General features: G+C 47.2%; 3 protein-coding genes across 3 annotated transcripts; 1 reads left to right on the top strand and 2 right to left on the bottom strand.

Moving 5' to 3' along the window:
* Positions 1-1,975: 1,975 nt before the first annotated feature.
* On the bottom strand, positions 1,976-4,660 carry LOC109742949 (uncharacterized). Its single transcript, XM_020302052.3, has 4 exons — positions 4,399-4,660; positions 3,484-3,562; positions 3,310-3,399; positions 1,976-2,744 (listed from the first exon to the last, which is right to left on the bottom strand). Exons 1-4 carry the CDS (start codon positions 4,635-4,637, stop codon positions 2,220-2,222), a joined length of 933 nt encoding a protein of 310 aa, XP_020157641.1. The 5' UTR covers positions 4,638-4,660; the 3' UTR covers positions 1,976-2,219.
* Positions 4,661-12,639: 7,979 nt separating this feature from the next.
* Positions 12,640-16,086, top strand: LOC109742955 (protein trichome birefringence-like 19). The gene is made up of 4 exons (XM_020302056.1): positions 12,640-12,797; positions 13,552-13,831; positions 14,623-15,204; positions 15,319-16,086. Exons 1-4 carry the CDS (start codon positions 12,640-12,642, stop codon positions 16,084-16,086), a joined length of 1,788 nt encoding a protein of 595 aa, XP_020157645.1.
* A 1,081-nt stretch (positions 16,087-17,167) lies between these two features.
* Positions 17,168-18,588, bottom strand: LOC109742971 (cis-prenyltransferase 4, chloroplastic). Its single transcript, XM_020302070.4, has 3 exons — positions 18,188-18,588; positions 18,014-18,081; positions 17,168-17,813 (listed from the first exon to the last, which is right to left on the bottom strand). Exons 1-3 carry the CDS (start codon positions 18,446-18,448, stop codon positions 17,342-17,344), a joined length of 801 nt encoding a protein of 266 aa, XP_020157659.1. The 5' UTR covers positions 18,449-18,588; the 3' UTR covers positions 17,168-17,341.
* Between the last annotated feature and the right edge of the window lie 3,293 nt (positions 18,589-21,881).

Below are 21,881 nucleotides of genomic sequence, written 5' to 3'. Positions count from 1 at the left end.
TGGAAGACAAAGGAGCCATGCTAGAATGGTGCGCCCGCCTCGTTTTTCTCAATTTTATTTTTCAGTTAGTTTAATTTTAGTTTTGAAATTTCATGAGTACAAGAACAAAAAAGTTGTCAATTCGAAACAAATGTTCACACGTATTCATAAAATTTTCCTGAATTTCAAAAATGTTAGCCAATTAGAAAAATGTTCTCAAATTCAAAACAAGTTCACGAAATTCAAAACTGTTCATGAATTCAAAATACTCACAAATTCAAAAATGCTCTCAAATTCAAAAACTGTTCACATGAATTCAAAAACAGTTCATAAAATTAAAAAATTCATGAATTCAAAAAATTATAGTGAATTCTATAAAATGTTTGTGTATTGAAAAAATGTTGACCCGCTTACAAAACATTTTTTTGAATTCCGGAAATATTCAAGAATACAAACAAGGATCAATAATTAAAAAAATCAAGAATTTAAAAAATGGTCGTGAATTGAAGAAACTTTCCGTGAATTCAAAAAATTTCAAGAATTCAAATAATGTTCAAGTTCATTAGAAAATGATAGTACTCGCAAGGGGCAATACATATCAGTTGCGGTCTAGGAAGCACCGGGGTGGATTACCGCAAGCAGCAAATAGATGGAGCAACGCCCGCAGTATAAGAGAGGTAGGCTGGCCCAGTCAACCGTTTTGTCACGTACGTGCTGGTATTCTTCTGCTGCGCAATTATTTCTGTTTGTTTATCTTATATGCTTTTTTGCTTTTCGTTTGGTTTATGTCTGGGGCTTTTTTTTTTCTTTCTTTTCTATTTTTCTTTTTTTTTCTTTTTTGGTTGAATTTTATCGTTCTGTTTTTTAATATACTTACTGAACATATTTTATTAACAATGAACATTTTTTCAGTATGCGATGAACATTTTTAAAATATGTATGAACATTTATATATATGCTATATATTTCTTCAGTATACAGTGAACATTTTAAAAATACTTGTGAACGTTCTTTATATATGCTGCACATTTTTTATATTCATTAAGCTCTATTTGAATGTACCATGATTCTTTTTTAACATATAGTGAACATCTTTTATACAGATTGAACTTCTTAAATATATCTCGTACATTTTTTAATACACAAGATATTTTATTAAAGTGCACACCGAACATTCTTTGAAAAAACCTGGAAGAAAAAAAACCAAAAGTAATAAAACAAAGGGAAAACACCTAATGGCCAGTTTTGCAATAAAATGGAAAACAAAAAAATCAACAGGAACAAAAGATATTAAAAGCAAACGAACTGGGCCAGCTGATTTGCCGTTGTTGCTGGCGTAGCCTCGCTTAGTTGACGCCAAAGGGCGAAAGGGCGTCAACTAGGAGGTCTCGTCGCACGGGGCGTTAATAGCTTTGTATCCACGGTAGGAAACAAAGACGAGCGGCCGACCACACCGATGAGACAAGATAAAAAGCTTAGCTTATCATCAACATTAGATTAGTTTGTCTCTAAACCCATAGAAGTAGAATCGTGGAATTACAAACATCAACAATTAATTAGGAACAGATTCAACACTATAAACTCATTGTCATGCGAATTTCTTGGCAATTATTTAGGAACAGAAATCTTTAAAACCAACATAAATTGTCATGCAAATCGTTCGCAATTGCCATGCTTCCCAGCTGAGTTCGCTGGTAAAGCTGGTCCTTTTATTTGATAAATCAGCAAAATGTGGCCAATTGATGCAGGTCCTGAGGAAAACCGATGTGAAAAACAGACATATAAATTCAAAAGAACCTTACGTCTTTTTATTATTTCTGATTTCTGAAATATACGCATTGCCCCAATTATTCAGGCAACAGAGAGCTGAGATGGCAAGCCCCCATATCGCCATCGCCGTCGGGTAAAACCCTCACCGTCGCGAGGTCAGTGAACCACATCAGCCAAGTGAAGCGAAAAAAAGGTTACCAGGACCAACCAACCACCAGCACTGAACTCGAGCAGCAAATATACGTATATAGCACTGTTTGATAGGGTGAGATAGATATTATAAGTAGCCCTAGTGCATATTGTTAGTTCCTCACGATTAGTCGACGATGACAAATGATTACCAAACTACAGCTAGCAGGGAGGGTACATACATAGGACATGCAGCATGGCATAGGTAGCACAACAAGGCTCGGGGTTACGAGTACTGTCCATCAGCATCAGCAGATTCAGGGAACGGGCATCAGGGTCCCTCAACCCCGCCTTCTCTTCACAGCACCGCCAGGACCAGGCAGTGTCAGGGAGAGTGGCAGCTCATCTGGGTGATTGCAGCCATGCCTTGTGTTATCAGAATCCACAGGAGCAGGAGCCGGAGCCGGAGCAAATGCACTCAGGCTGGAAATCGGTGACAGTTGCGGGAAACTCCGCTCCATGAATTCTATCACATCTGTTGCCGTTGCATTGTCTTCTTCAGCCATCTTCTTCATCTGCGCCTTCATTCTCATCAGGTTAGTCGCCATTTCTTCCCTCCAAGTTGTCACCATCTCAGATACCTTCTGCACCAAGCCAGCACGGAAAGCCTCTGTTTCTGCACTCATATTGTCTTGAAATTCTGCTTGCGTCCTCTCACTTTCTGCCACCATACTAGCAGATTTTTCGAGAACCTCCGCCCTCAATTTATCGTACCTGGACTTAGATCTCGCCTCCACATCTTGCACCATAGATATTGAATGTGCCACCACCTCGCGAAGCTCAGACTCGCAATGCGCTTTCACTTCCTGCAGCGGCACGTCCATTGAGCAAAAGTAAACTTTGTGCATCCAGCTTTTAGGAGACCTCATCCACCATATATATAAGTAAACTATAGTTGATTTAAATGTGATGAACACTTCCATTCTTAATTAGGTGCCTGTTGACATTTGAAGACAGGACATTCTTAATTGATTTATATGATCATCTATTGATACGACGGGGTTAATCAATTCCATCTATTCTAGTTATATATAGTCTCTGAATCTCTACTGGTGCCAGCATCAGCTGTCTGCTACCTGTATCAGGTGGACGAAAGCAAACTCGAAACTGAAGCCTTCTCTTTGACACAAGAATCAACAGAGCATTTAGAGGGACAACTGTGTCTACCGTTTTATAGGTTATCTCTCACGTTGTTAATAGATGATGTTGGATTAGTGGCAGAGTTAAGTATTGCTCCAACTGTTGCTCTACAGAAAGAGGAAAAGACTAATATTCCTATTGGATCAAGATGCCCAAAAAGCACAGACTGATAATGTGGCACTTCCATATATGATTCTTCTATACAAGTACACCAGAAGAAAGTGATAGAACCTGTAAACGACAACAACCATCCCACAGATTTCCTGGAGCGTAGAGGTTGATAATAAGGTTGTGTTCAAATTGTTCGCCACACTGAGGGCACTGAAAAGAAACATATTCATGCATGCTTAATTACATTTGTGAACCAGAGCAAACATAACGTATATACACAATCATGCCTGGTACCTTCGCACTGTCATCGCCACAACGATGGAGCCACCTCTCAAGACATGACCTGCCGTACACATGTCCGCAAGGAATGCAACTGCGTGCGACAGAAAGGAAGTTACCGATCGATGGCACAAAATTTTCACTAGCCAGATTGTTCAAACACAACCCATGCTTGCAAGGATCTGATACGGAAAAAAAACGCGGGTATGCTTCCAGAAAGAAAGACCCAAAAAAAATGGCGTGTATTATCACAAGATGTGATAAGCGCCATTGAAGGTCCACCAAACCTCCACCGTCAACAGTCTCCCCTCGTCGAACTTGCTATCACCCACACTCCTTGGCATCCTCTAAAACTGCGACCCGCCTCATCCAGTGAGCTCACCATTCCTGCTCCTCGCGTTCATGTCGCGTATATAGACTCACAATTCAAGTAGAGATTCATCTTAAAATTTCTAGATAATTGATGGTACTGAGACGAAACACATTGCCACCCAGTTTTGTGCTTATATATGGTGCGGATAGCCTATAATTAACCAAGTAAACAGTCGCAGGACTAAATGCTGTTCAAACCATTTACTAAAACAAACCCTGGTTTTTTTTACTAGTAGCTAGTAGGACACAAGCAATGTTGGCCCATAACTAAAAATACGAATCACCGGCAGCAAATCTGGTGCCCTTGTGCGTTGTGAAGAAAAAAAAGAACTGCTCTAGACCTTTCAATCTCTGACTGGCACACATCAAGCCGGCCATAGCATGGAGATGGTACTAATTACCTAGTGTAGAAATGAAGTATGAATCCAACACGCACACGAAGGAATCGCCCTACAAGACACACTGGATGCCATGCCATGTTTTAAAGTTGAGCGCACAAGATTCAAAGGATAGCTCAAGAGTGAACAAAGCCAATGCCGTGTCCCTAATCCAACTCACCAGATGCGGTGGTCGCCGCTGCAGGTCCAGGGCTCCATACAGACGGGGCAGGTGGGCGCCGGCGGCGGCGTGGTCACCGCGCCGTCGCACCCTCCAGCTGCCGCATCCCCCGTCTGCGTGGCCGCCGGAACCCTAGCTCCCAGATCGGACGGCATCGGAGGAGACATTGGGGAGAGTGGGGAGGGGAATGGGAGCGGAAGCAGCGCAGTAAATGTGGGGGTTCCAGCCGACCAACTCATGGTACTGGACTCTAAAAGCTCGCCCGCCCCGCGTTTTTCTGGCAGATTTATGGTACCCGCAAAAAACCCGACCGGAACAGGTCCGGTAAAAAAGGCCTGACCCGTAATTTTTTTTTGGAGGCCTGTAAACCCCCGGATCGGCAATATATAGCCGCCGGATTCTAGGGTTCGCGTCCTTCATTTCCCCTATCGTCTCCGCCGCAAATCCTCCCTCCTCTGGCGATAAATCCCTCTCCTCCGGCAGCCTTTTGAGATGCACGTAGCCACCAGAACTGAGCCCTGATGTCGTGCGCGGTGGCGGAAGGGGTGGCTGAGGGGCTTTCGGCGGCCGCGGCGGCGATCCGCTTCGCAAGCGCCGCTATGAAGATGAGGCCAGGAGGTCCTCGCTTCGCGCCGCCGATGGAGGAGTGGCGCAAGGAGCAAGCGTGGAAGCATGGTGCCCTCCCCCGCAGTGTGGGAGCACGGGCATGGACCAACTTCGACAAGCTGGACCCGATCTTCTCCCCCGCGGCCAAGCATCTCTAGGCGGCGGATCGCACGTGGTTCAACGCGAAGGAGGCGGCTGCCGCTGGAGACGAGGCTGCAGCGGCGCGAGTGCCGGCGTTGAAAGAGCAGTACGGCCTCGCCTTCATGCTCTCCAACTCGCTGATGGAGCACCACCTCGGCGTCAAGAAGTCCAGTGATGTGATGATGCGTAGATCTAGGTATAATTTCATTTATGCACTCTGTACCCATATGGACTCTATTTCCGTATGATGAACTCTGATGATGTAATATGTGGCGCAAACTGCTAGTTTGAATATGTCGTATGTGTTTGAATTCGTTTGCGGGATATGTTCTTTCTCTGTGTCTGATGTATCGCAAATTTCATTTATGGGATGCCGTAAACGAAATTTGCAGGACTGCGGTTTGTGGGATCTACTAGAGATGCTCTTAGAGCATTTTCTAGCACATCCTGTCAACCACGGTACCACAAATTTCGTTTACGAATACTGTTAAACGATTTTGCGGTACCGCAGAAGGCACGGGAGAGTAGATCCTTCATACCATACTGCATAGTTTAAAGATAACAGATAAACATAGGTCCCGCCACCATAGTTCGCCAGAAGTTCATCACACAAAATTAAACATAGTAGATAACCTAATCTAAACTACTCTAATCCTTCTTGACATGGAGATGATACTCCATAGCGGAGTTGGAAAGAATGAAGGCGAGGTCGAACTTCTCCTTGGTCGCCACACCAAACCGAGCTCCGAAAATGTGGAATCTCGTCCAGCAACAATGATAACCACCAAGATGATTCGCCAGGATAACCGGTGCATGTGAAGGCTTTGATGACATGAGCGTGTCCGATTTGGTTTGGCCGGGTTTTAGAGCATCAGGAGGGTCAAGGTTTTTAGGGCAACGTGAGGTTTGGCCGGTTTGAGGACCAAAAACGGATTTGTATTTCTAGTTTTATACGCGAAAGGTTCTAAATCGATTTACAATCTGAGTTTCCCATTTCCAAATCATCCATTTGTGCTATCGGTATGCTCCGGTGCTTAGAATTGTGCTATCATGTATTTCTTCTTTCATTGTACATGTGATAATACCCCCCCTCCCCCCCAAACTATAACCTACACACTCTTCCGGTCACACGGTTTCTTCATGAAACATACGGATTGCACCGGTTCAGAAGGCCACGGCGGTTGGTGGGTGCTCTCCCTAGGGCGTGTTTGGATTTTTTTTGAGACAATGGGTGTGTTTGGTAGAGTGCATGAGCTCAAGAGTTCCCTCCTCGACCCACTTTTGGGTGTTTGGTAGCCTGCACGGGGCCTCCTCAGCATGCACGAGTTCGGCCCAAATACCCTCTTAGCATGCATGAAGAGAGAACACCCCAACAGCCGTTCGCTGGTCAGCATGCATGAGCAGATCGAGCGACAACGTGTTTCAAAAAATGTTAAGAATTTCCAAAAAATAATTTAATTTTAAGAAAATGTTTAGAATACCAAAAGAAATTCAAATTTTCAAAAAATGTCCAGGTTTTCAAATTTTGTTAAAATTTTGGGAAAATCTCCAGATTTTCAAAATTTGTTAAGATTTTGAAAAAATGTTTAGAATTTTAAATTTCGTTTCAATTTTTACAAAAAGTTTGGATTACTAAAAAGAATTTTAAAAAACTTCAGATTATCATTTTTTTAAAAAAATTAAAAAAGAGATCAAACTTTCAAAATTTGTTTAATTTAAAAAAAACTTAAATGTTTAATTTTTCAAAAATGTTGTTTTTCTCATGTTTCAAACAATTGTTCATATTTTTTGAAATGTTTTGTTCACTTATTTGAAAATACCAGTTGCTACAGTGCCGACCGACATGTCTAAACAGATGCAAGGTCTCAGCTTAGCATGTCTCAACACATACACCGTTACCAAACAACAACAAATGCATGTACTCAGCATGTCTACACTGAGCATGTATCAGAGAAAAACCATGGAATGCTACCAAACAGACCCACAAAATCAACTTCCATGACGCCGCCTTCTCTTCACAGCATGAGCAGGACCAGCAGGATCAGGCTAATTTTTTTTAAATAATACATTTTTTTTAAATTACAGAAATATTACGCGAAAGAAAGAAATTTCAAAAATAATACACCGTCGGCCCGCTGCAGGCCGATCGGCTAGCAGCAGGCCCAATCGGCCCACAGCAGGCCGATCGGCTAGCAGCAGGCCGACTGCAGGCCCGGCTGGCACGCGGCGGCCTATGGTTGGTCGGGCCACGTCGCGCGAGGGGGAGGCAGTGGGCTGTCGGCTTGTGCGCCCCTGTCGGCCTACCGCCCGCCGATCGGCCAGCTGCTGGCCGACAGGGGGCTGTAGCCTGACACGCTGGCCGGCCCGGCCTTATCCTCTCTTTCCTTCCTCTCCTTCCTCCATTCTTCTTCTCCCGTTGCTCATTTCTTCTGTGTTCTTCCTTCTCCTCTCTCTACAGAAAAATGGCACCCATTTGTGCACCTAAATGAGCTACATTTTCGCGATTTTGGCACCGTGAATGGGTTCAACTCATTTAGGGCAGGCAAAAGATGTGTCGATCTACTGACGGGGTAGCTCGTGGTGGTCGTGGTGAGCATTTTGGTGGAGGTGGTGGTGGTGAAGTTGTGGCAGTGTGGTGGTGGTGAAGTTGGGTGGTCGTGGTGGTGACGGGGTAGCTCGTGGTGGTCGTGGCTGTTGTTCGTCGTGCTTCGTTGGAGCCGGAGCACCGGCAGTTTTTCGTTCGTCGTTCGTCGTTCGCACGCACGCTTCAAGGGTATATTTCAGCCCACATTTTATTTTTTGTAGGTGCTCCGGTAGTATACGTAAATATTGTTATTTGCCCGGTAGTATAAGTAAATATTTTTGTGCGATTATTGTTATTTGGCCCGGTAGTATACCGCAATATTTTTTTTGGCCCGATAGTATACGTAAATATTGTTATTTGCCCCGGTAGTATACGTACATATTATTCGTTCGCACGCACGCTTCGTTCGATGTGAAATAAAATTTGTGTGTGATTATTGTTATTTGCCCCTGTAGTATACGTAAATATTTGTAGTAGCGAGCTCCAGTATGGCGGGAAATGGGTGGCGGAAAAAGGGTGGCGGGAAAGAGTTGGCGGGAAATGGGTGGCGGGAAACGGGTGTCGGGAAATGGGTGCCGGGAAACGAGAGGCGGGAAAGGGTTGGCGGGAAATGGGTGGCGGGAAAGGGGTGGCGGGAAAGCGAGCTCCAGTATGGCGGGAAATGGGTGGCGGGACAGAGTTGGCGGGAAATGGGTGGCGGGAAACGGGTGCCGGGAAACGGGTGGACGAGTGGCGGGAAAGGGGTGGCGGAAAACGGGTGGCGGGAAAGGGTTCTGCGGAATACGTCAAAGTTTTACAAAATAAACAACCGATCGTTCAAAAAAAAATGCTAGCCACGCACCAGTCGGCCCACAGCAAGCCTAGTCGGCCCACTGCAGGCCTATCGGCCAACTGCAGGCCGACTAGGCCTTATCTGGTCGCCGACAGCCCAATCGGCCAGCAGCAAGCTGATGGGCCACCAGTCTGCCTGCTGTGGGCTGACTGGGCTCAGTCGGCCTGCAGCGGGCCGTCGGTGTATTATTTTTGAAAATTCTTTTTTCAGCGTAATATTTTTGTAATTTACAAAAAAAATGTATTATTTAAAAAAAATTAGCCAGGATCAGGGTGATTCCTTGCGTTGTTCTCAGAATCCACAGGAGCAGGAGCAGAAGCCGAGACACAAGCAGAAGCACAAGCGATGGAAATCGATGACCGCTGAGGTAAAATCCGCTGCACGAATTCTAGCAGATCCTTTGCGGTCGCATTCTCTTCTTCAACCATCTTCCTCATCTGCTCCTTCATTGCTGTCAGGCTGTCTAACATTTGCTCTGCCTCAGCACGGAAAGACTCCCTATCTGCCTCCATTTTGGCAGCCAGTTCCGTCACTTCTGTCCTCACTTTATCAATCTCCAAGTCCATTTTCCCCGTGTGCTCAGCTATACGAGACATCCAGCGTTCCTCCATCCTTTTTATAACAGGCTGGAGATAAGCTTCAAATTCCTGCAGCAGCAAGTCGGTCGAGCGAAATAATGTGAGATGTAATTAATATCCAACTTTGAAGAAGAAGAAAACTTCATCCAGAATTTGACCTTGTTTCGCTGATGGAACCAGGACAGCCATATAGGCTCATAGGGAATTACCATATGAGGATGTTAATCAGTTAAATGTATGCTAGATCTAGTTATTTCTGATAGTGTGGTCATCCGCATTCTCTTCTAGATCTGTAACATCAGATTTTTCATGAGTAAACTCAAAAGATGACAGCCCAAGCAGTTTCTTTTGACACATAAATAAACATATATAGCATCATGCAGTGTGTGGGACTGGTTATCTCTAACATTGTTAGGAGATGATGTGGAGTAAATAATAGCAGAGATAGCATTGTTCCAAGTGTTTCTTTGCATGAAGAGAGGGGGAAATGTATTGTTTCATATCAACCGAGATGTCTGAGAAAAGCAACAACTAATAATTTAGTAATTCTATACAAGTACACCAGAAGCAAGAGATAAAAACCTGTAAACTAATAATTTCCCATAGATTTTCTGGTGCATAGAGATTGGTGATAAGCTTGTCTTCAAATTGTGCGCCACACTGAGGGCACTGTAAAGGAAGATATGGATGCATGCATAAGTTACTGGCTTCACTCACATAAACGATATATACACGCACGACAGATAGCTAACATAAAGTGTATACAGGATTACGCATGGTACCTTTGCACTATCGAGGGCAGAATGATGCAGCCACCTCTCTAGGACGATCTTCCATATACATGTCCGCAAGGAATGCAACTGCGTGCAGCAGTAAATGATTAATTGTACAAAATTTCTCAGTCGCCCATAGTTCATAACACAACCCATGCCACAGACTCATGTGCTAGGATCGATAATTCAAGTAGAAACTCACTCTAAAGTTGCTATGCTAGGTTATAAACGGTCGCAAGCTTAACCGAAGTCTTGACCAATACTCAATATTGAATGTAACTTAAGCGTAGTCATTACTCCATACACAAGCTATGCTTTACGAGGGACACAAGCAAATATTACGAGGGACACAAGCAAAGATCCTCCTTGAAACAGGGCGAGTCCTTGACAGACAAGGGTCTTCACCTAGACCCTGGCACAGAGAGGAGAATGACAACGACATCCTTAAGAGGATAGAGGCACGCCGATACCCGTAGGCGTCGCCGCCGTTGGCGCCAAAGCAGGGACCCTTTCACTCAGGAACTCACTCATGCCACCATGAGGCACCCAGGACAACCGCGATGAGTACAAGCCTCTAGATCCTGATATGGGCATCGCCACTGCCAACGACAAAGAGCGAGCTTGAGCTACCAGCTGCTACACCCCTCACCGCTCAGATGACCAAGAGGCATAGCCACCACCGCCATGGTGCCCGCCGGAGAGCCAACCATGTGGACCATCATCCGGAGCCACCACCTGGCATCCATATCTCGAGACACTGCTAACCAGCACACCGACCATGGTAGGAATAGAGCAAGACACTCCTTCCACCCTAGCCCGACATCAGCCATCGGGTCTAGGCCAAAGCCTCCACGATAAGAAGCGCCACACCTATGTCCCTGACCAGTCCCGGTGTGGGGCGGGGGGGGGGGGGGGGGGGGGGGAGGGGAGGGAGGCACAACCCAGTAATTGCCGATGGTCGCTGCCGAGCAAACCTTGGCCTTAGCCCTCAGGTCATGGCGTAGGCGAGCTTGCACGGTGCCACGACCGAGGCCACTGACGTTGATCCGTCCAACGGCAAGGGCGCACCAAGGGAGCCTAACTCGGACCGACGCCACCAACAAGCAGCAGGCTAGGAAAGCACAAAGCGAAGGCTACACTAGCGCGGACAAGTCGGCCTCTCGTGCTTGTGTGCCGCCGGACGTTGTCCACCACCACGAACAAGATCCGCACTCCCGCCGAAGCCAGCCCGCTCGAATGCGAGTGCCGCCAATGCATAGCAGCCGTGCCGCTGCATTGCTATCCAAAGGACCCGAGCAGTGCCACCTCGCGAGGCCTACGGCACCATGCCAGAACCGCACTGCCGCCGCGCGACCGTCGCCCACCACGACGCATCACGCCCCCGCGCCAGGCCCGCAGCACCCTGCCAGAACCGCACCGCCGCGTGCCGGCCGCCCGCCGGCACGCATCACACCCCGCGCCATACGATCGGGTGCAGGTCCAGATCTGGCCTCGCATGGCAAAGATACGGACCTCACATCATCTCTACTCTTATAAAAAAACCAAGTTGGTGATGATGGTGTGCCTGCCATCCTACAATATGGACCGTCCGATCTATATCTGACGGATAAAAAACAAACTATGACAATTTTGCAAAAAGATACCCGCACCCCTCTCCACATTTGCAGATAAGGACTTCCCTCGTTCATCTTTGTCTCCCACGAGATAAACAGCTCGTATAAATGCATCTTGGTCTTCCAAGCAACGCATGGGCCTCTTGCTAGTTTAGAAATAAGGCTGTCGCCCGGCTTTATAAATGAAGCCGTTGACTTTACAATTTGACTGCAATTGCATATAATCTCATGAGCAGGTTGCACACCATCCATCCAACCCAGGTACTAGTTGCCTACAAGTAGAAATCCAGCTACAGAAGATACTAGTTAGGGTTACCAACATGGAGATTGCACTTAATTACCAAGTGCCAATCCAGTAAAAATCTATCACACGGGAAGTGCATCGCGCAAATACTTTGACCTCGAGCCCAACAAACAAAAACACAGCCGAGGCCGTCTCGCTCACCAGATGCGGTGTCCGCCGCTGCAGGTCCAGGGCTCAAAACAGATGGGACAGGTGGGCGGCGGCGGCGGCGGCGGAATGGTCACTGCGGCGTGGTCTCCCTCCCCAACAGCCGCATCCTCCACCTCCTTGGTCGCCGGAACCCTAACTGCCGAACCGGATGTGGTTTGAGGAGGCATCGAGAGAGCGGGGAGGGGAATGGAATTGGGAGTCACGACGGAAGGAAAATGGCACGAAGGGTTTTGCCGTCTTGATCTGCCGATTCCTATTTAGCGCTCAAGCCACTGTTTGCTGCCTTTCGTACGCCGCGCCTATGGGCCGGCCCATATAACCTTCCGTTTGGGAAGCTTCTAGGTGCTTCCGGCTGGTCCTTTTGTGGTTTTTTCTGCTGGGTCTTATCTTTTTTTAGTTTATCCCTTTTCTGTTTTTTCTTTTGTGTTCTCATTTTTTGAATATTTTCCAAATCCGTAATTTTTTAAAATTTATGAACTTTTTAAAAGTCCATGAACATTTTTCATACGCACGAACTTTTTCAAATTCGTGAACCTTTTCAAATCCTTGAAATTCCTAGATTTTAATGGATTTGCCTCCTTGGCAACCTCTCATGGAGCCAGAACATTGTGCATGGGGCTGTAGGAACGGAGGCGCAGTGGGAGGTCATACTTCTCCCAAATGGTGGCCGCGAGCTCAAAGGCCTCGTCAGAGCCCTCGGGTTCCAAGGAGAGGACGCGGGCGACCGATGTTAAAGTGGCCTCAGACGGAGGGAACTATGGCCCCGAGCACGCGTTCCAGGACGTGGCAGTGGCCGTGTGGCCCGGAAGCCAGGCGAGGTGTACTGGTGTGCGGCGAGGGAGAAAAGTGGTAGGCGTGGGCCGTTAAGTATATTATCTCTTTGAATGTGGGGAGTTAAGATCCTGGATTTTGATGTGAGGAGGTAATGTGGTTGAAACACGATAGTTTTGTAGGTTATCTTTACTTTTTCGGAAACACTAAAAATCTGACATTGGAATTTTAGTGAGTTCAAGCAAACGTTGGCACTGCCGTTGGATCAAAGCAAGGCTGTTGGCGCTTTCTGGTCGACGTCACAAAAATATGTGTTTGCTTCAAAACTGTCCTCGCACAAACAATCTGAAATCCAGTGGCGAACTCATTTCCTCCATCGCTCCCCAATCTCTGACATCCCCCGCGTTCGTAGCAGTAGCATTGCGAACAACACAAGTATCGCGGACGGTCAGATTGAAGAGAAATCGAAGGTGGAAGCCAATGGACTGACACCCCCGCGGTCGTTGCAATTGTGAGTCCACCGAAAAGGAGGCCAATGTTTATTTTCCTATGAAATGTGAAGGATAAGAAGAATTCCTCCATATGAATAGGATTTTATTCCTACAAACCAAAGGGCTCTAAAGAAATTTTTCCTATACAAGCATATCTTATGGGATTCCTACAAAATTCCTACAAACCAAAGGAGGCCACCACCAACGGTCAAAAGCAATTGTGAGTCCATCGAAAATTCATGTTCTCCGTGTCAATAACAAGGTCCATAACTTAGGCTTTCCTCTATGTTCTCATCCCCATTGCTCTTAGGCCCTCACACTGGTCAGCTGTGAAGCGCATACTGCGTTATCTCTCTCATACTGTCTCCTATGGTTTGCATCTTCGGTCTACCTCCTCGAGTGCTCTCTCAGCGTTCTCTGATGCTGATTGGGCTGGGAGCCTGGATGACCGGCGATCAATGGGGGGCTATGCTGTCTTCTTTGATCGCAACTTGATCGCCTGGAGTGCGCACAAGCAGGCCACAGTTTCTCGGAGTAGCACTGAGGCAGAGTATAAGGCGGTTGCCAATGCCACAGCTGAGCTCATTTGGGTACAGCCTCTCTTGAGAGAGTTGGGAGTCTCTCAAGAGCAACCACCGGTTCTTTGGTGTGATAATATTGGTGCGACGTATCTTTCATCTAATATAGTTTTCCATGCTCGTACCAAGCACATCGAAGTTGACTATCACTTTGTGAGGGAACGTGTTGCACAAAAGCTTCTTCATATAAAGTTCATCTCCTTCAAAGATCAACTTGCTGACATCTTCACGAAGCCACTTCCACAACCTCAATTTGAAGGTTGTAGGCGCAATCTTAACTTGCTTTGTACTTCAGGTCACAGTTAAGATTGAGGGAGGGTGTTAGATAATATTTATACGTAGCTTCTATGTATACCCTGTATCTTGTATTTGTACACTTTGTGTAGTCGTGCAGTTTTCCACAACATAACGTTTTACATCCGATGTGGGGGTTTTATTTCGACGAGCTCTATGAGCATATAAGGTTAAAACATACTTTAGTCAAGAAGAATTGGCAAATAACTTTAGCGACCAATTGTGAGTTTGTGTCAATAACAAGGTCCTTGCCCCCGCTAATCTTGCCAAACGTCGTTCAGTGGCTTGTTTTGGAACGAGTCAGCGACTCTGTAGGCGTACGCACACAAAATCAAAATCCGCGTCCAAAGAGAGTAGTGTGGTGCAGCAGTTTTGGGGACGGGTAAACAGCAGCACGCAATTGTTGCAATTTTATATGGGTATAGAGAACGATTAATGAGCGAATCATCCTCGGTCTATATGTCATATGATGATGACATATACCATACCGGCACCCCATTCTCATGCAGGAATTGACCAGGAATTACATGATCCTCGCATATGGCTCGCTATATGTATCGAAAAACCAACTCAAGAGGATGCACGCCGGCCGAATACAACTTCTCACAGCAGCAATGAGGGACCTTCTTCGCATCAGCCATCCCCATGCGAGGAGCAGCAACAGATTCTTCGCCGTCGCCGTCGTGTCCCTCACGCTCGTTGCAGCCCTTCTCGCGGCTTTCAACCAGCTGACCACGACGAGGATCACAGACCGGCGGCCGCTTGCCTCCCGGTCTCACAAGCCAGCAGCCCGACGAGGCGAGGGCTGTGACATTTTCCGGGGCGACTGGGTGCCGGACCTGGACGCGCCCTACTACACCAACGACACCTGCTCCCCGGGGATCATCGACGAGCACTATGACTGCATGAGGTTTGGCAGGCCGGACCTGGGCTTCCTCCAGTGGCGGTGGCAGCCCGCCGGCGACGGCTGCGACCTGCCCCGCTTCGACCCGCGGCGCTTCCTGGCCCTGATGAGGGGCAAGACCATCGCCTTCGTCGGGGACTCGCTGGCCAGGAACCACAAGGACTCTCTCATCTGCCTCCTCACCAGAGTTCGCACTCCTTCCAATCTTCACTCTGTCTTGATCTTCTCCCTTTCTCTTTTTCATCTCTCCTGGCAAGGAATATTATAATGTGCTAATGATCAGGTACATACATGCACGCAGGTCGCGATGCCTATCATAAGCTCGCCGAGAGAGAAGCACACGCTGTACTACTACAGGGAGTACAACTTCACGGTGGCCAGCTTCTGGGTGCCGTACCTGGTGCGGCACGAGATGATCGAGGACGACGGGCCGACGCACACGGGCCTCTGGAACCTCTACCTGGACGAGCCGGAGGAGGTGTGGGCGGCGCATGTGGCTGAGCTTGACTACGTCGTGGTGTCGGCGTCGAGCTGGTTCTACCGCCCGTCCATGCTGTACGAGGCCGGGCAGCTCGTCGGCTGCCACTACTGCCAGCGGCCCAACGTCACGGACCTGACGATGCGGTACGCGCTGCGCATGGCCACGCGGGCCGCGCTGCGGGCGCTGTCGGGCGCCGACGGCCGGTTCCGTGGCACAGTGCTGCTGCGCACCGTGGACCCGTCGCACTACGAGGGCGGGGAGTGGAACAAGGACAGTAACTGCCTTCGGAGGGCGCCGCACCGACGTGGGGAGAAGAGGGTCGAGGGCTTCGAGCTTGACTTTCGCGCGCTGCAGGTGGAGGAGTTTGCGGCGGCAGAGAGGGCGGCGGCCGGTGGGGTGAGGGTGATGCTGATGGACACGACGGAGGCGATGATCCTGCGCGCGGACGGGCATCCCAGCAAGTACCGGGCCTGGACGCCCGACCCGCTCATGAAAAACCAGGTGTGCAGCGACTGCGTGCACTGGTGCCTTCCGGGGGCCATTGATACATGGAATGACATGCTGCTCCATATGCTGCTCAACGAGTGACTGCACTTCGATTATTACCCATTTGTACATATAAGCTGCAAACACTACGTTTGTACTTTGTATGTCATAAAGGTGATTCCATGTATATGTGCTGCTCCATACCCATTGTTTGCACACTTACCCATGTATATGTGCTTCCGCGATTATATACGTACATACATGATAATGGAAAATATTGTTGTACGTAAAACCCATTTGTATTGTGCTTGTACGTTGTAACTTACAACCAGAAGAGGGGTTGAACCAACATATGGTTGGATGGTTGGAAGAAGAGTGATACCCCAGCCCACAGGAATCAAACCACATATTTTGACGCTTTGGTATCTCATAAAGGTGAAATATTATTCCAATGATAGTCGATGTTCCTGTCGATGACGTGGTCTGCAGTGACTTCGTTAATCTCAAGACCTGTTGGCTTGGTCTTTCAGAGGTGCTCACAGGGATAAGGTGTGTGTGCTTTTCATGGGGGTGAGTGTATGCACGTATTTTTAAGCATCTATATTTGTACTTTGTTTGTTAAGAAAAGCTGCAAACACTAGCTAGGCAGAAGTAGAGATGTGGAAAAGGGGGCATCCCAATCACCGCGGCGCATAGCCTTAACTTTTTTTTTTATGAAGTTGTAATATTCATCTTTGCCAACAGTTAATTCAGAAAATAGGAAAATAAATCAACATAGAACGATGGGCCTTGATCCTGAAATTCAGTTGGCAACAAGATCCGTCCTTCTTCCTCGCCGTGGTTTCTTAACTTTCTTCTATGGGTAATACATTAACATCTTTTCCAACATGAACTATGGAGATAGATATTCACTGGTCTCAAGTTTTGTGAAACACATGTAGTTTCTTTCCATAGATTTAATCTTTTAAGAACATAAATAAGTAGTGATTTTTTAATACTAATCATTATTGCTGGTATGATATAACAATCTTTTTTGATAAACATGAGATGGAACATTTTTGTAAACTTGCAAAATATGATCCAATTATTCTATTAGATTGAACATATAGCATAGAGACCCCCCAAAAAAAAGCTAGAGACCATTCTCCATGAATGCTAGACTATATCAAATACAATGAGCATATAGTATAGAGTAAACTCACGGGAGAGAAGTGTCAGAAGCCTCTGCTATAGTACACCACTCATCGTGACGGAAACACTTTATTTGAAGGTGATAAAAGGTGATTATAAAGCCAGATACAGATAGATGGAATCCCTAGCATGACCGAGCATCGGATCACGCGCGCGCACCGTTTATTTACAGCGCTGCATTATTTTTTCTTGCACCAAAGCGCCTGTCTCTGCTCTGGAAGGCCCTCAAGGCCTGGAGATATTGGGCCTCCCCGAAATCGGGCCAGAGCGTGTCGGTGAAGAAGAGCTCCGAGTAAGCTGACTGCCACAGCAGGAAGTTGCTCAGCCTCAGCTCGCCGCTGGTCCTGATGAGCAAGTCCGGGCAAGAGGACGAGGCTTCGTCAGCAGCACAGCTGGTCTGGAGCTCGTCGGCGAACAGCGACTCGTCGATGTCCTCTGGCCTGAGCAGCTTGGCGTCCACCTTTTGGGCGAGCTTCCGGCATGCTTGCACAATGTCCATCCGCCCGCTGTAGCTGATGGCTAGGACTAGATGGAGACGCGAGTTGTTCCTTGTTGCCTCCTCGGCATCTCGTGCGGTCTTCTGCACAGAGACCGGCAGCCGTGAGCGGTCACCAATTATACGTAGACGGGTCCCTTCCCTGCAAAGAGTAACACAGAAATATAATCGATCTCTTCTCCTTGTGATGGGTCGCAAATCAATACCATCTCTGTAACTTTTTATAAGACATTTTTAGTGTCTATGACAGTGTCAAAAAACGCTTAAATAAATCAAGTTACGGAGGGAGTATGAACTAATTAATTTGCACAAGTACTGAAGTAGTCATACGTAGTACCGTACCTCATGAACTCGGCGAGGTTGTCGTTGATAAACCTCTCGATCAATGCCATCAAGAAGTCAACCTCCGCCTGCAAATGCCATGGAAGAACACCACCGTCAATCAAGAGCTATATATGTATGTATGCATGGCGGGAGCGCACAATCGAGGAATGACAAGGTATTATAGATGCGGGCCTTGGGGCGATTCCAGTTCTCGAGCGAGAAGCCGAAGGCGGTTAGGACGCGGATGCCCCAGGCGCGGGAGAGCCGCACCGTCTTCATCAGCGCGCGCATCCCGTGCTCGTGCCCGTCCGTCGGCGGCAGGCCCCGCGCTGCCGCCCACCGTGAATTCCCGTCCATCACCAGCGCCACGTGCCGCGGCAGCGACTCCGCCTCCAGCCCTTCTGGGAGGAGCACCTCGGCCGCCGGCGCGGATGTAGAGTTGGAGAGCGGCATAGTAATAGTATAGCGCGTTGCCTTGTTTCAGGGTGGTTCGGAGCTGCAACGTTCGAGTGCTCTCTCCTCGTAGTAGTCTTCTCCGAGCTCCTCTAAGGTTTAAAATTAAACCCAAGAGCCAGAGAATCACGCCAAGATCTTTCCGCCCAGCCTCGCCGACATTTTGATCACATGTAAACTCTTGGACGTAGAGAGATTTCGGAATGCGTGAAGCCAAGGTCAAAGAAAAGGGGCCCCGATCGAGGGCTATAGATTCTCATTGCTTGTAAAGTTTCCCTAATCAGCATCTCAGTGTCAGTGAACTAATAATCAAGGTAAAAGCCCTAGGGCCTAGAGAATCTTTCTGAACTTGCCGTGCTCCAGGCTCTACCGCATCGAACTCTGTTTTATCAATCGATTTTTCTACAAGTGGCAGGGTGCTTGCCTGCAGAACCACGATCGTTTCGCCCATTGGAGTTTTTAAAGAAACACGGTACAGGGGCAGATGCTCACATGTACGCACATACACTTGTTTCTATGAACGTATGCGGGCACATTCTACCTTTATAAGCACCTTTGAGATTCTGAGCATGTAGATCTTAAGATTGAAGAAGTTGCCATAGGGTGTAAACTCGTGGCAGTGAGCGTTCTTCCTACTGTGTGAATTTCGTGACAAAAGGAAGGGTCAAAACAAAAAGGCCCAGGCCCCAAGGGATAGGGATTCTCATTACATGTTATACAAGTTTTACAGTAGTTGGCATTTGTTGGAGCCGTTCGTTTGTCTCGATATAACGGTGCATACATACGTAGTACTCGAAAGTACGCGGATAAAAGTAGTCGAAAGTATTCGGAAGTACTATTAGTCTAGGGGCATTTTAGTCCTAGGAAATATATGACAAGGTGGGGCCCTCTCGTCCAATGTTAAACCGCCGCCCCTCTCGTCCAATGCAAAACTGCCGCCCCTCTCGTCCAATGCAAAGCCGCCGCCGTGGTCCTTCCCCTCTTCCATCACCATTACAACCGCGGCCATCTCCTGCCTTCTCCTCCTTCTCGCGGCCGCAACTTTGCTCTTCTCATCTTCCACATCCACCCCCCTCTTTCATCCACGCAAAAACCTTGATGGAGCAGCAGATCGAGCAGATCGCCGGCGGCGAGAACGCCGACTTCATGGAGATCGCTGGCAGCGAGAATGCCGACTTCATGGAGATCGCCGGCGGCGACCAGGTCAAGATGAGAAGGTTGACGGAGATCCGTTCTTGGTTTCACAACACAATGCAGATGCACTCGACGGCATGGGCCACTATGAAGCAAATGACGAGGAGGGAGAAGGCAAAGCTTTACCCCCAACCCGCACAACCGATGCACATGGTCGAGATCCTACTCTGGGCGATGGAGCAGGCCGATTTGTCCAGCCCGTGGACCAGGCGGAGGTGGTGGGCATTCAGATCCTAGGTAGAGCATCCACTGGATCAGAAACCCATGGTGCACGAGGTGTCGTTGCAGATTGTGGAGCCTCCAACCGAGTCGGAGATGACTCCGAAGCGCAAGAGGAGGAGGACAATGGTCGCGACATCGCTTCCCCGCCATTCTCCACCCTTCCCTCGCCGCTCTTCTCGTCTGAACGGCGGCCGTAGCTATGTTTAGGGTAAGATTGCTTAATTTCATTCATCATTACCTGCCACTTGCTTAATTTGATTCTCTGCAATATGTTCTTGCTACCTGTGTACTTGAATCCGTAGCCTCTCGATGGCAGCTTAGTTTGATCAACGAGGTTGGAATGAGTCTAGGCATATAGCATTGCTACGTTTACTTGCTATGTTTTGATGTGCTGGAGTCGTATCCATGATAGAAAATTTTGTCTGTCACCTCAAGAGTTGTGTTCAAATTACGTGATGCAATCCGTGTAAATTGAACTTGCAATATTTTGGCTGCAAGAAGTGCCTCCAGACAAGTTCAGTACACAGTTTTAGAGTGATAGACTCTGGGTTGACACTGAAATATTTCAATACTGCAAGTTCAGTAGATAGTTGTAGGCTTTGAAATATTTCAGTACTGACCGGTTCACACTGAAATATTTGAGTAGTGCAATTGCAGTACATACGGGTACACACTGAAATATTTCAGTAGTGCAATGCAATTTCAGTACACACGGGTACACACTGAAATATTTCAGTACTGCAGTTGCAGTTTCAGTACACGCACACAACCCCTGAAATATTTTGGTGTAGCAGTTTCAGATCACGCGCGTAGCCACTGAAATATTTTTGGGGTGCTGTTTCAGTACAAGCACGTAGCCGCTGAAACATTTCGGTGGTGCACTTTCAGTACACGCACGTACCCACTGAAATATTTCAGTGGTTCACTTTCGGTACACGCACGTACCAACTGAAATATTTCAGTGGTGCTGTTTCAGTACACGCATGTAGCAACTGAAATATTTCAGTGGTGCTGTTTCAGTACACACACACGAAGCTGCCACTGAAATATTTCAGTAATGCACTTTCACTAGAGAGATGTAGACACTGAAATATTTCAGTAGTGCCCTGTCGGTGATCTTGCATCAAAATATTTAGGGCTTCCTAATGATTCAACAAAAAAATAGACATAAGCAGTGAAATAATTTTAGTAGGGATGTTGGCTTACTCATATTGCCGTGTTGTACAACCTTTTGCTTCACTTCCTGTAAGTGCTTCTTGCATGTGCTATGGCCTACATGCTGTTTACTCTCATCACAACAGTGATTTTGCATCTTGCAAAGGTCTTATTAATTCAACATTGACTTCTATGAACTTTGTATTCAAATTCGTATCCTCCTACAGTTGTTGTGACAGATTTCCTTGGCATCTTCAAATTACTATACTGTCATTTTTCCAATACCAACTGTATTCAATCTGAAACTTTCAATTACTTATATGCTACAGGTAGAATCATGGATAGGTTGCTGAAGATGCTGCGCCTCACAATAAAAGTCCCTCGCTCAACCTCAACATCAGAAGCTCTTTTGCATTTCTAGTTGTCTCAGTATTTCATGTGATGTATTTGAATACCAGAAGTTGTTATGCATTACAAGTTCAATCTGATAATCGTAGTACCTGCAGTCTGTGTGTTATCTGTTTTGTATGTGTGGGATTTAGATCTAATACGGTTCTAATTCCTGTTTTCATGGCGTTGATGCTAAGTTAAGTACATGCTAGTCAGAGTGATCGGAGGGAAGGGTGGCACCGGTGGAAAATATTTTAGGGTTTTATCGTCGTGATAACCCTAGAAAATTAATAAAACATCGAAAATCAATGGAACTAGTCATGGATGCTTCTCAAGTTGGTACAAGGGTGAAGAAAGAATATAGGTCCAGTTGAAGCAAGTCGAGAAAAACCCGTCCTTCCACACGGACCCTTACCTCCTACGGGAACGGCCGCCGGTGAAGGATCGACAACGTGCGCTTCTCGCGTCACCT

The sequence above is a fragment of the Aegilops tauschii genome, chromosome 4 (genome assembly GCF_002575655.3).
Source record: "Aegilops tauschii subsp. strangulata cultivar AL8/78 chromosome 4, Aet v6.0, whole genome shotgun sequence".
Lineage (NCBI taxonomy): Eukaryota > Viridiplantae > Streptophyta > Magnoliopsida > Poales > Poaceae > Aegilops > Aegilops tauschii.
Note: the sequence above shows the minus strand (reverse complement) of the source record. Positions and strands in the feature narration are given on the sequence as shown.